The sequence below is a fragment of the Dermacentor silvarum genome, chromosome 1 (genome assembly GCF_013339745.2).
Source record: "Dermacentor silvarum isolate Dsil-2018 chromosome 1, BIME_Dsil_1.4, whole genome shotgun sequence".
NCBI classification, from domain to species: Eukaryota; Metazoa; Arthropoda; class Arachnida; order Ixodida; family Ixodidae; genus Dermacentor; species Dermacentor silvarum.
Window position 1 is genome coordinate 131,976,030 of NC_051154.1, and position 15,049 is coordinate 131,991,078.

At 42.4% G+C, this 15,049-nt stretch overlaps 1 protein-coding gene across 1 annotated transcript in view; it reads right to left on the bottom strand.

The window, feature by feature from the left end:
• Positions 1–2,894: 2,894 nt before the first annotated feature.
• The window catches only part of LOC119436047 (docking protein 5-like), a 31,401-nt gene continuing 19,246 nt past the window's right edge, over positions 2,895–15,049 (bottom strand). Inside the window, exon 7 of the mRNA XM_037702787.2 lies at positions 2,895–8,232. Within this exon, the coding sequence (XP_037558715.1) occupies positions 7,975–8,232 (258 nt within the window). The 3' untranslated portion in view covers positions 2,895–7,974. The remainder of the gene's footprint in view (positions 8,233–15,049) is intronic.

Here is a 15,049-nt window from a genome sequence, read left to right on the forward strand (position 1 = left end):
TCGAAATGCAGCTGCGTTAACTGGGATTTGATCCCACATCCCCGAGCTTTGCAGTGCAACGCCATAGACACTACGCCACCATGGCAGGTTTCTCAATAACTATAGTCGAGATAATATTTTAAATGATAATGCTAAATGAAATTACCTTCTGTTTTATAACACTCCGTTAGGTCTAATATGAAGCCCAAACCTTGCACAAGAGAATCTACCTTTCCCACTTCCAGGGGGGCACAGAAAAATAACCAGATATGATATTGAGCAGCTAAAATCATACTCGAAAATAGTAGTAATAACTATATTGCATGTATATTCCATCCAAATACAGTAAAAGCTCGATGATACGATCACGGCTAATACGAATTTTCGGATGATACGAATTTTTCTGTGGTCCCGGCCGAGCCCCATTACTTTGCAACGTGCTCTAGAACGGTTGTTACGAATCGATTTTCGGCCTGCGTCGGTTGATACGAATAAATGCCGCCCCACCGATGCCCGCGAAAAAGAACAGCTTGCAGTCACGCGCTTTCTCCCGTTCTCTTTTGGTGCGGAGGCGCGGACGCGGCGCCGGACAGCGCGGACTCCGCGACTGGGCGCGAAGAGTTTGAAGCGGTGGCGCTTTTGGTGCTTTTGTACTTTTCCTCCTTTTCGGCGGCCGCCCATCGGACGGAGTGGCTGCTGTGCTTCGGGCCGCGTTCTTTGTGTTTGCGCCATTTTACCTAGTCGCAGCGAGCTATGTCTACCGAGATAGAAGAACATTAGAGACTTTTTCTTTAAGAAATAAATGCTTTTTACGTACATGTGCCTGAGTGAGTTCACCTCTGACTTTTTATTTAGCTACAGTCGAATCTTGTTAATTCGAACACGCTTATTTCGAACATACCGCGCACCGACAATGCTCTTAGCAGCTCGCCAAATCACGCGGCGGCACCTCCGACCAGCATTGCTCCGACACCGCCATAGAGCAAAAGCTCAGGAGAGACCCCTCAATGCCGCGCGCGAAGGAACGGGGGAAAAAAAAAAACCCGCGGCGGACATTTCACCCTCTCTCTCCTTAAATAAGTCCTTTTAATTCGAACAAATTTTCGGGCCCCTTCGAGTTCGAATTATCGAGATTCGACTGTAGTTTTAATTGTGTTTCGATGATACGAATTTCGGCTAATACGAATATTTTTTGTGACCCCGTGAGATTCATATCATCGAGCTTTCACTGTAGCTTTATTATTAGTGAAAATGGCTCTCTGAGGTGCATCTCCCCTTAATTCACAGTAAATAGCACAAAGACTGGCATAGGAGAAACTGTCCAGCTACTGCTCCAATTGCTAAGCTAAAGGTTAGTGGAGCCTGTCTGCTTCCCAACGAAGTACCAGTAGTCAAATCCCTATACAGTCAAACCCGGATATATCGAATCTGAAGGGGATCACAAAAGAAGTTCGATATATCGGCAATTCGATATACTATAAAATAAAAAGTGTATACAAAAATTTTCAACAGGATTTTACTGCTGTTCGTTATACACAATAATTCGTTATATGTGGGTTCGATATATCCAGGCTCGACTGTAGCTACGTTTCTCTTTGTAGTTCACTCCAAACTATCACACACTGAAAATAGCATTTTAATCAACTAAATGCCAGTAAAACGTCTCCACAGCCTCATTATGTCATTGCCTAGAGCCTCATTACTAGCCTTATTCAGCAAACAAACAGGTGATCTGGTACACTTTCTTTACTTCATTGAACAATACTTACTAGTCACACCAGTGGATAGTATTCTTTTACACGTTATGCAGCACAATTGCATTGTCATTTACATGCAGAAAGTACAACAAATATAGCAAATCTGGTATGCCATTGCAGGAGCAACAATGAGTCAAATTCATCTGAAGGAAATTAATGCTTTCGGAGTGATCCTACTCCCTACATTACTTTTACATATTTTGAGAGTGCACATAAAAGATTTAAAGATCAAGCTCACTGTCTCAAGTACATATTGCCACTGTGTCCATGTCTGTTCTTTCTGCTACTCTCACTGACAGTTTGTGCGGTGTTTTGCTGAACATAGTCACTTAGGCAAAGTTAGAAAAATACTGTTATGGGACTGTTCATCCTGTGTGACAGATATTGAATTTATGAAAATAATGGCAATCACGTGGTGCATGTCAGCTTTGGCAATTCACTACATTGAATGTTGCTTCTACCCTGCACCAATATTTTTCCTCACAAGTATGCTGGCTTCAAGCAGTTTCTTGCAACACAGCAGTGGAGGCATCAGTAAATACCCTATCCACTCCAAACAAGAACTAGTTCTGAAGGCCAGCAAAGATACCTTGAGGCAACAGTCCATCTTTCTTGAAGAAGATATCTGATATGAAAAGACTGCACAAGCCAATATGTTGAATTATGAAATTACAAAGTTTGTGTCCCAAAACTGCACTGTTTTGAGGTCTTCAGATGAATTCTGACCACCTGGGCTCCTTCAACATGCAAGTAAACAAGTTTTTTTGCATGTCACCCCAATTGAAATGTAACCACCACACCTGCGAATTGAACGTGCGACCTCGTGCTCAGCAGAATGTCGTAGCCACAGAGCCACCACGACAAGTGGAATGACAGTAGATACCTATGTGCTTATATAGGTATCAAATTCAGATTTCCCAAACATCCTTACAAAAAATACTTCAATGTGACGTATTCAGAGCATTCAGTATTTCTGGTGTTGGTGAGGACATTTGGTCATTTCTAACATGTCCTGATAATGCATGTGTAACACACTGAATTCTTGCTTGTAGGGCATTAAATGCTAGAAAAAGGCCAATAGATTAACAACTGCACAAAAATTTGTCACTTGCTCAATACAGCTTCTTTACAGTAGATCTACACACACTCACATGTATATCATCTTGACAGATCAATTTATTATGCAAACATGTTCACTCATCCTGTACAAAACATGACGTAATGACTCCAATACATATAGATTAGGAGCAACACTTGCACTAGGAAGTAACAAAACACAACCTGCACTTTCTAAAAAATGTACACGTCTTTCACTGTTCAAATTACAAAAATATGCAACAATTTGGGTTCAATAAATTGCAAGACTACCATCATTATGTACATTCACTCAAACTTCACTGCAAGGTGCTTCGAAGATTCCATAACAAAGCAGCTTCTGTACCTCAAAACAATCATTTTAAATCGCATTTAGGCTTTAGGACATTGCCAAGCTTCACCTTAGTAACCACTAACTGCAAAACTCGAACTGACATGAGCTGATAATTATTACTTCAACTTATAATACATAAATAAAGTTAAGATCATGTTTGTTAAAATTAAAGCTGACATTCAACAAAAACTGCTAGGTGCATGTAGATTTCCAAGTTTATCTTAAGGTTTATATGTTGCCATTTCACAGCCATTCTGAGTTAGTTTTCACATACAGAAGCCTCATGCCAACACTTGTGACGATTATCCTTTTGTAAGCCATTCACATACACCTAGGCCGCACAGGTGGAACATGCCACCCACTGAAGTGAAGGCAAAAGAAAAATTCTCAAGAGTTCCCTGAAGGCATTCTTCAAAGGGGTGTGGGGCAGGTGGGATCACCAAATGAAGGACATTAGAAAGACAGACAGAGCACTGAGTAGTGAATGAATAAACTAAATGGCAATTTCAAGTGCGCAAGCAGGTGCACTGAACTGTGCTCGTGTCAACACCCAACTTCCTTCAGTCAAAGAAGCGTAGGCAGCGAGATCATCAAATCGGCAAGAAAAAAATACGCTTGCTGCGCTAAGAGCAATCAAGCAAGAGAGACACTAGAGATTTATCCCCTTCCGTGTAACACTATTAGCCTGAATTAAAAAAAAGAATGGCCGAATTATTTTTAAGGACCCCAGTTGTCAACATGTTTTATTTCCTCCACCAGAGTAAACTTGCTCCTTCTTGCACTGCCCCACAGATTATGTGCTGCCACCTACCAGAAGCACAACAAAGCACGGAGACAAAAAAAAAAAAAAAAAAGTTTTACGTGTCAAAACCACGACCTGATTATGAGGCACACCGTAGTATGGGATTCCGGAAATATGGACCACCTGGGGTTCTTTAACGTGCACCTAAATCTAAGTATACGGGTGTTTTCGCATTTTGCCCCCATCGAAATGCGGCCGCTGTGGCCGGGATTCGATCCCGCGACCTCGTGCTCAGCAAAGCACCGAGACAAAACCAGCTGGTCTCTGCCATTGCTAGAAAATGAAAAGTACTGCAAATGGGCTCATCTTGTCCTCGGCCATTTATACCAGAAACGCATGGACAAACCCAGCTCGTCCATGGCACAAAGGGGTCAAACAACTGGAATAAAGCACTCACTATTAAAAGCCACTGGCATATGAAACTCTGTCCAGAGTACGACAGAGGTTGGGAGGGACAGTGGAATAAAAGGGATACCCAGAATCAACATACTGAAATTACAACAAACAATGGTGCTAAAAATAGTATGCCTTTTGACTGATCACACTAACAGTACAATGACCATCTGAGAGATGTGTTCAAAAGTAGTCAAACATCTGCAGCATAGTTTTACACTAAGAATACTAGAGGAAAATCTGGCACTAGTGTATGACTCAAAAATATGGCTGCTCAGCGAGAGCATGGTAATGATGGCGAGTACATAAATTTACTTAACTTTGTCGTAAGTTTTTCGTACGGCATGAGTTCCATTCATGACCTAATTTTAGCCGTTTGACAGTTTCCATATCATTACAAACAAAGATAATTGTCTAGAATAAAAAAAAAAGGTCATTACATATGGTTAGCGTTACCAACACCATTGATTTAGTGACATTTAGGGATGCACATCCTGGAAAGTATTAATTTATTGATGTACTGGAAATTACTTAAACGAGAATGTAGAACATTTAACTGCTTGGAAGAAACATTGTTTCTTCCAAACTTCAAATAGCAAAAAAAAGCAGCAACATGCTTTCTTAATGAATCCGTGCCAAATAGAAAAATCAACTATAATCAGGATTCACATGGTCACTAGACAATTGCAGCGCAAGACTTCCCTTTGGTAATCGTAGTATGAAACTATGCTATGCTGAAAGTTCTCTTTAAGTTTAATGACATTTCTTAAAGAATAATAAAAGCACACTCATGAAACAATAAAAGTCTAGGGTTTGATGAAAGCTCTTCTGGTAGGGAATGATTATGGTACAGTTGTGTATGAACATAGGTGGAGAACATTCAGAAAACCAGACTGTTAAAAGAATTAAATAGAAATTGGACATTTCAGATCATGCACAGGAGCTGAAATGCTTTTTGTTTTTTAAATCTTTTAGCCATCTAGTTTTCTTGATGTAGTCAGCATCTATATTATTACAAAACTGCCACAAAATGGTAAAGCAGGAATAAAAACAGAAAATTTTAGCAGACTATACAACACCGATGCACAAGAAAATTATCATGCTGTGGTCAGCTGGACAGACAACAAACAAGCAAGAGGAGGGACACAATCTCTTGTCTATTGTATGTATAGCTGGTCACACCAGAATGAACATGTGCCAACTAGCTCACCTATTTGCCTTACACAGAAAGCAGAATATAAGCTCAATTACTTTCAGCATTCTGCATCCTAGGCATGCTTGTGACACTGCTCACAAAAATTCAAACGCTTCGAGCATAAAAAGTTACGAGCAAAAATGCTGTTGAACACAGGGTTTTGCAGTGGCCACTGAGGCAGCACGCATGCACCGGCATCTTCTGTACTGCTTATTTTAACAAACATGCACACACGTGCACAAATTGTATGCCCTTTGTCAAAAGTATATAGTCTGGACTGCATGTGACTTGAGCAGAATGCAGGATGAGCAGTGGGCACCTAATGCATACCCAGCACAAATGCAAAGAAGACCAAGAACTCTCTTGCCTTTCAGAGTTACGCAACGCCAGGACTGTCGCAGCACCAGCACCACATAGCCCAGCAATAGCTCTGATCACTCTTGCGGAGGCCTGTATACTTTTGACAAAGGTTGTCACAAAAACCACATGCTCAACATCAGGGCAACACAAGCACTATCACGCAATTGCTCGCCCCAAGTAATGATGAGGGAACATCATCCCACATGACACACTACTGTCCAATCCACTGCCGTGCACTTACCCTAGCTGTTCCTAGGCTGTTACTTGCATGCAACAAATCAAATCCACTACTGTGGCACAAAGTTAGGCACACAAATTTTCCATCAGCAAAGCTCCCATGTTTAATAATGAACTGGTAAATTTTTCTATATAACTTCTAAAGCTAGCCTTTCCCATTTATGTTATGTGCAGAAAGCAAGAGAATGTCAAAACAGACAAGTATTAAATTGTAATCACTGAAAGCCTAATTAACTAATATTAATAAATTAATTGAACTTATACTGTGGTATAACCCTCCAGCTTCAATATTGGTCACCTTTACTCAATGCCCCCTCCCCTCAAACTATATCAGGCACTGCTCTTATTTGTGTCTTTGCACCCAATAGCTGAAATTAGGTGCTCATTATAGGCACTATACCCTGCATAAAGTTTATTTGAGGGCACCTTACTCCTAGCATCTAAGAACAATGCAAATGCAAACATAATACAATGAGTTTAGCAAAGGCACAAATTTTAGCAAAAGAAAAATCAAGTTCAGGCAGAAAAAGACCCTTCATCAATAACATGAGTGCAGTTACACCATAGAAAACTGCTGTGGAAATAGCTATTGCTTGACACAAAAACAATAATAATCAGGTACCACCTTTTAATTTTCCCATCTTCATGTGAAGTAGTTACTTCAATAAGTATTGTTTCAATCAATACAATAGTCGCAAAAAGAACATATGCACTACGGCTCTGTTGCAGTGCTGTTTACATACAATCCTGATCAATACAAACTAAGTAAAGCCCAGCCACGGCTGTGCCACTAAGGAGCCCGTGCAGAACAGACATGAATACAAACACACAATTAAGACACAAGGCAATGCAAATAACACAATCTGGAATACCGTTTGCCCATGTAGACATTATGTTTACAGCAATCTGTCCTAACTACACCACAAAATTCTAGAGTTTGGGCTGCAGAGCTACCTTATGAATATGACTGAAGTATCCATTTATGTTTGTGATAGTTAAAATGCATAAATATCAAAGCGAATAAAAAATGCAATATAGCACACCAATTAACCAAATCCCATGTTCGGTACATTCACTCAACAATTTCATGTTCAACAAGTCACTTTGCATGTTCAGAAAAAACACTGGAAGAAAACAGTCTAGTATTCACAAAAGCAACCAATGGCTGTGCAGAAATGTGCCATAAATAATAAAAACACTAATTTCAGGCAACTTTTTGTTGGCAGTGTACAAGTACAATAAATGATGTAAAGAAGTAAAGTGTTGATTCACACACACACACATTTATAATGTCCACTCTTATTTCCAACACACAAGTATGATGACCTTAAAGCTGAACAATGATTGAAACATGTCCCAACCAGCCCAGATCTACAATATGTAAAGATGTGAACAAAGGAGGGCAACACGGTTTCTCAAACATACCCATTTTAGTGTACACAGCTTAGGGCACCTGAGGTACCTGCCAAGCACAAGTTAGGTCTAATAGACCAGATGGAACAGCGATGTACAAAGCTCCGAAGGTAACAGAAAAAAAGTGCCAAGTCATTGGGTAATAACAGCCACAAAACTTCATCCAGTTTGAGTCCACTTTAGTGCGCACACAAATCAGTACAAGTGAGGCCACAGATTTACACATGTATGGAGAGTTGCAAAAATGGTGTTTTACAACGATTCCAAGGAGGACAGGTCCAGAGCTGCTACAGCAGCAGCAGCAGTTGACTACTGCGTGCTAAAAAAGAAACACAATCCACATGCCCATAACTTCACCTGTTCAGCAGGTCATCCACACATACACAGTCTCCCTCACTTGTGTTGATCATCAGCGCGCTTGAAACTGAAGAAGATGGGATCGTAGACTGCAACGCGAAGTCCCACCAACAGTACTGGAAACTCGTGGGGGATTTAAGATGTTGTCAAAGGACTGCGAGGTAGTAGGCACATCCCGCAGGGGCATTAGTGAATGGTTGGTCCGCTCTTGACTACCTGGGAGGTTCTCAGAAGAGCTGAATTGCTGCAGGGGGCTCGTAGAGTTACGATAGGGTACAGACGATGTTGGGCCAGTGGATGGGATCAGGCTCTGCAAAAAAGATCACCGACATTAGCAGCAGCTGCTGGCACAATTGACCCTGGCTGCCACAACAATTCACACTAACAGCTAAAAAATTAGATTAATATAAGCTTCTCAGAAGGGAAAAAAAGTCACAGGCCTGTGCGGCACACGCAGCGCAGACACAGCGTAAGCTGGAGGAGCAGCTCCATAGGAGCTTCACTTTCGGCAGCACGCACTAGAGGGTCTTTGCGGCGAAATCTCTTTGCGTTGTTTTCACAAGAACGACCTGAACTCTCTGCCCAGCGTTGACGGCAAGCTACGGCTTGAGCTGCTTTCTGCACAGCGGTCTGCTGAGCCAAACGTTGCTTGGCGGTAGACGCGCGTGTAGCTCTACGATTCGCTTCAGCAGTGGTTTATACCTTGCGATGAGGCACCATTAGGTGAGCCGAAGAGTAAACACAGGTACCAACACTACGCATCACACATATTGCATGCCTTGACCCGTGGCACAATACGATGCTGTTGACAATGATTATGATGATTTATTAGCATCCCCTTTGAAACGGGGCAGTGACAAACATTCACCTAGCCTGCTTTATTTAATCATGTATGCCATACATGTTTTTCATTCTAGCATTTTTTTATACATCTCTTTAATCTTATTTTCCTTGCTCAAGACAATCCAACCATTTCTTGGCCAATCCCCCATAGTGGGTAGGAGCATGGCGACAGCCGCAACGGACCGGTGGCGGCAGACAATATCGCCAACCGAAACGGCTATTGGAATGAGCCCATAACAGCTTACACTGTAGAATTGTGGCCCACTTAATGTAAGACGAAATTACTTAAAACATCAGAGCTTCTGTCAATGCTGTAATAAAGTATATGAAGCCACCCCAGCTGGTTTTGAACTTGGACCCTTAGATACTGAATCTGGCGCTGCTGCCAAGTAGTGCACCATCGGGACATTGGCTAAGTGCATGCAAAGTGCATGCACAACCCGTGAGCCCCTTTGTCACACCCGCCTGTACAATCAAGTATTTGGTAATATTGCAAAAAGTGGAATGGGTAGTTATAGATGGTTTATGGGGTGCAGGCGGGTGTGCAGGTTTCAGGTGCGCATGGTTTATGTGCAGGCGGGTGCGACAGCAGAAGGAATCACTACATTACACCAGCCCAGTTTATCTAAATCAGAGGTTCCCAAACAAAAGTATACTCTTCTGTAAGAACTTCACTTTTGTAAGGGCAGCACCCCTAAATTTGGACCTAAATATTTGAGAAAAAAAGTATTAAAAAAAATTCCGGCAGAACCATCTCGCGATAACTATCGATGTTATCGCGATTAACATTCAAGCAACAGGTCTGTTCTTTTTGGCTGCACCATTGTGAACCAGTTCAAAGCAGTGCACGAGAAGTCCAGAAATTGTGCAGCTCAATTTCCGCGGCGCAGGCACAACGTGACACTTGAAATTAATGCTGACATGCAGATGTGGTGGAGGCGTTATTCTTTTTCTGACTAATGTGTACTGAGTGCGTAAATTTTAGATATCCCGAACCACAGGTATCGTAGGCTTCCGAGGTGTAAATACACCAACCGCATGCGTAGACATAGCAGACGCATGTAACTGGGGTTTTAGTGCCGTTTTTGCCCATATGCTGTGTCGTCCGCTGCACTGCTACTTCGCACATGTACGTCTGCACTGGTTTCTGCACCACATCGGCACTGACAGTAGAGTGGGTGTAACAATATTGTGAACCAGCCCTGCACCTTTTGAAATGAACGGCATGGTCCAGAGGGCGCCATTGCTGCACCAATGAAATGAATGGCAAAGTGCAGTACCTCGTGAACTGGTTCAGGTAGTGCAGGTGATTCAAACAGACCTAATGTAGTGACCCACCGTATTGCTGAAGACACCTTTATCTAGAATCTGTAGTGGTAATTACAAGATTTCCACTGCCTCAGCTTCATGTGACACACTGTTTCCAGGATCGGCCTACTTAGTAATGACTCTTGCCATGACTGCACGATGAAGACTGTATGATGACGCAGTGACTATGAAGAATAATGAAAGAATGACATCGATCGAACAAAGGCAGTATGAAGATGTCGGCATGACAACCCTGAGATGACGATTCTGAATCGACGACAATGGTATACAGTCGACACCCGTGATAACGAAATCTTACAACAATGAAATATTTTCATATCCTCGGCGAATGCCCATCGGATTCAATAGATTTCATATCTCTAAACAACGAAATGTCGCTTAACTGCAATCTTGGATTACCAACGAAATTTTCCAGACCATAACTTCGCACATTACCTACTTGCGCAAGGCCAGCAGACTCTAAAGTGTCAAACGCTTTTGCTTTGCACTTAAATTGCGTAACATACCACCAAATTATGCTTACATCGGCACCAGAAACACATAGTGGCCGCCATCTTGTTTATCGATTGCCCATTCCAAATGGCATAGCCACATGTCGCTGCTGATATGTCACGACAGTTTTTGCATACCTAGCGCAATGTGTAATCTGCGGTTCGGTGAGAAAGGTGCAGCAAAAACGAAGAAATCCACGTCCCACCGACGTGGACTTGTTATGGTGCTTGAGATGGCGGCTGCAGCATGGGCTGCAACACATCCGGCCATGACTGAGCGATTGTCCAAAAATATGCGTCTCTTGCTTCAACGCTGGTTTCGGTGCCACCCAATAGGCATCGCGTGCAGATTTGGCACACTGTCTGGCGTTGATGGACGTAGATTTGCGCGACCGGGTCATAATCTCAGTCTATCGCTTTCGGGTATGTGAGATACGATCAATTTTGTGCTCGGCACCGGACGCACTGGCATCTATGGGCGACAGCGTATGTGGAACCTCGTTGCTTTGTGCCCGAAGCTGAGTTTAGCAAAATGTCTCGAAAGTGTACTGTCTCCGAAAGCCGATCGACTGAAAACACCACTCCACGGCAGTGCCACCACCACTGATCGACGCGTGGAGCGCACTTTGTGCTATCGGCAATGCGGTTCTATAGCCTTGAGAAAGGCTTGCAAGGTAGGCTAACGACATTTTGACAGTAAAGTTTCGTTTTGTGACACATTCCCTGTCTGTGCTCTCTCATTTCGTAAGAACGAAATTCTGATGAACGCGAATTTTTCAAGTTTCCCTGCTGATTTTGTTATTGTGGGGTTCAACTGTATAATGACAACAATATGACAATGACTTGAGGACAATGGGATAACGACGAGTGTATGACGACCATGGCGTGATGACGACTGTATGATGGTATGATGAGAATCAAATGCATGAAGACAACTGTGCAACGATGTCATGACAACGGCGGCATAATTGCAATTGAATGACATGATTACAATGGAATGATGAATAAAGAAGACGTCGATAGAAAGACGAATGCGGTATGACGATGAAGGCATGATGATATAGTACGATGACAGCGTGACGACACTGGCACGATGACAATGGAATGACGACTGTATGAAAACGATGGAGTGACAACAACAGCAAGACGCGAGTCTGATACGAAGCTGGAATGACGATAGAATGACCCTGAGGGTATCATGACCACAAGTACATACTAGTGGCTTAAGCTAGTAGACTACTTTAATCCCTGGGTCGGCTTAAGAAGAGGCTAACCTGCTTCATCCACTTTGAGTCTAAGAATGCTAATCACATAAAAATTATCCATGCATGGGGTGCACCCCCCTTTCCAAAGCATATACCTTATCAGCCATGATTGCACAATCTCTATGCAGTATCAACACAGTGCTTAGAGGCATATCAGTCCCTCCTTTGGCCCCTCAGTGAATAAAAGTAGCACTGTTAATGTTTCCTGCCTCCGCACCAGCTCTCCTCCTTCCAACTGCACTATAGCTGCCATCAGGGTTCGTACAGGTCTCAGACAGAAATTCAAGATTCAAGTACTTTCAAGGCCCTGTCAAAGCTTCTTCAAGGGTGCAGAGCGGCATCCCATACAGCGATTTTTTACTATAACAATGTTTCCAAGACACTATAGCTAAACTTAGACATAATTAAGTTGGTAAAATTGGCACTTGGTCACATTGAAATTGGACATTTTATGCAAATAAGTACAGACACCGACATATTTTTCTTGCACACAAGGGGCAATAAAGCTTTTCGCAATATGGCGCAACCGGAAAAAGAAACAAATTTCATGAGGAAAAAATTTTTGTAAATTTGAGTCAGCGACCAAGGATACGCTTTCATGCCATGTCAATATCTTTACATCGGTGGTACAAAACGAAGCTTTCGTGTCCACTCCGCCACCGCGGCTGATAGCGTCGCCCGCAGTGGGATGAATTTGCACCTGCCGCAGATTACCTAACTTCAAGGACAAAGTGTGAGGGTTGCTTGAAAAAGCAAGAGCGAGCCACCGCACCCGCTTCTGTGCCACGCACCCAATGCGGCAGGATTTTGCCATATCGCCAGCCTCACACGCCTTTCGCCCGTCTCCCTTCCAAAGCACGAGTCCAACAGTGCCGACAAAGAAGAGGTGGAAGAAAGACAAGAGAGTGTGCGTCTGCAACGAAGGCATGCCGCGCGAGTCAAAGGTGAGTGTGGCGAAGGTGTATGGCATGCAGGTGGGTGCAATGTTTCACTCCCCCCCCCCCCTTTTTTATTGTACCATTGTTTCTAAAATATAAATGGTGAGTTTGCTGGGTCCACATTGATCCACCATATAAAGCTGGTCACAAAATAGATCTTAGACTGTATTAAGAAATTCAAGGAAAAAAAAAATAATTCCAGGACTTGCAAGGGCCTTGAAAACATGCTTTTCGATTTCAGGGGTTTTCAAGGGTTTCAAGGACCTGTGCACATCCTGTGCCATGCAACAGTGTGCCTTCTTTTATTTTCCTTTTCTTTTTCCACCAGGAAGTAGTAGTCCCCACTTTCCGAAAAGGCTCTCAGGTGCAATTTGCAATTGCAGCCCTAGTGTTGCTTTGGGACCCATCAAGGGAAGCAAGTCAACTAAGCATCAGCAATATTCTGATCTTGGCACACGTGGCTTGTCATGTCGCCCTGTGCATACACGTTTGTGCAATGTGTATGCCACTTTCCGTAGGCAGTGCCTACCACTGTGCACTGCCCTGAGTATTACACAGACTTCACACTACATACTTACTGCACGTGTTTGTGCAGTGAGTATTCGTCGCTCTTGCACCACCTTAAATGTGTGTGGGAGCTATAGACTGAAACACTTCATTCACAAAACCCTGCAGTTCTTTCATCACACAACCTCTGTGTGGTGAAATGTTCAAAATTGCATTTTTCTTAACTTGACGAACCTGACTCTAGCTGCTCCAGCTCCGCGGTTACATGATAGTGACAACAAATGAGGTAGCAAACATAGCTGAAATAAGGCTTTCCAAAGTCATCGCATACAACAGCAAGCAGGTCCCATTTCACGGAGGAGATATGCATTTCTTTACTTTTTACTCGTGTAAGGCTGCACGCAAGAAATATGGACCCAAATTTACGAAGAGAAAAGTGACCCTCACACAAGAATATACAGTATGTGGTCATGGCCATAAGAAACAGTAAAAAATTACTCAATCATTAAAACAGAAAATGAATGCGTGCCTCAGCACTACGTGCGATTGATGATGTATGAGGTTTAATGGCGCAAGGACCAATAATGGCCAAAGAGCACCTGGAAATAGTATGAGGTATTCAATGATGTGTTCAATGGCAAATGGAATAGATGTAACTTGGCTGTATAGTGGCCTAAAACACTGGCTGTAAAATGCGCATATAACATGCATTAAAAAAACATTTAAAAAGGCTAAAACTGATTTGCGACCAAAAAGTGGCTCACTACCAAGGAACATTGCTGGATGGAATGCAATTTGCATGCGGTATGGCAAACAAAAGTGCTTTTTTCTTTGAGCTTCTATTTCACGACATTCCAGCAAGACATGCAAGACAGTCAATGTATCGCCACATCTAACAAAGATAGGCGTGTGATTATGGACTCAAGTTACCTGCTACACTTTAATCTGGGTGTAGCATGCTTGCAGCCAAAACGGCCGGATTCTTGAATGTATAAATGTAGCAAAAACGCACTTTTCTGAAAAAAAAAAAAAAAATTTTTTTTTCATTTCAAGACCTGCGTCTCCCCTTAAATGAAATTTTGGAAAATCAAGGTTTTCATGTTTTAGCAGCAAAGACAATTCTAGATGCTCTCATAACAATACTGTTTCTCATGTTGTGCATAAGCATGTTTAAATATTTGACCAATAATTTGGTTTTTAGTTACATGAACAAATAACCAAAGCATGGCAACCAGGACAGCAGCTTGAGGTCTAATGTTTATCCCAAGAGACATCGCTCTACATTGAGGAGCCCATGATAATACCTAAATATGAAGAATTTTTGTTTCCAATATGAAGTGCCACATACATCGGTGTGGATTGTGCACCAGCATGTGTCCAAATGACTACACAGAACATGCTGTGGACCTGCGGCTATCATGCTAGGCACCAAACACCAAATCCAGCAACGTTATGCAAATGTTGTACATACAGAACCCACTTATTTCGTGCACAGATATAACAAATTACATGCTATAATAATTAGGATACAGACCGATTGCTAATCGCATCGCTAATCGTGAAAGCCCATATTGAAACAGTTGGAGAGTATCATATTTTCTGGATTATAGTCCGCGCCCGGTGAATAGTCCACAGGGATGAATTTCGACAGAAAATATGTGTTTTAGCGTGTCTGCAACCGGTAAACAGTAGGTAACCAAAAGTTTTATTGCCAACTAGTTAGAGCCTGAGCCTTTTTTTTACACTACAACGAG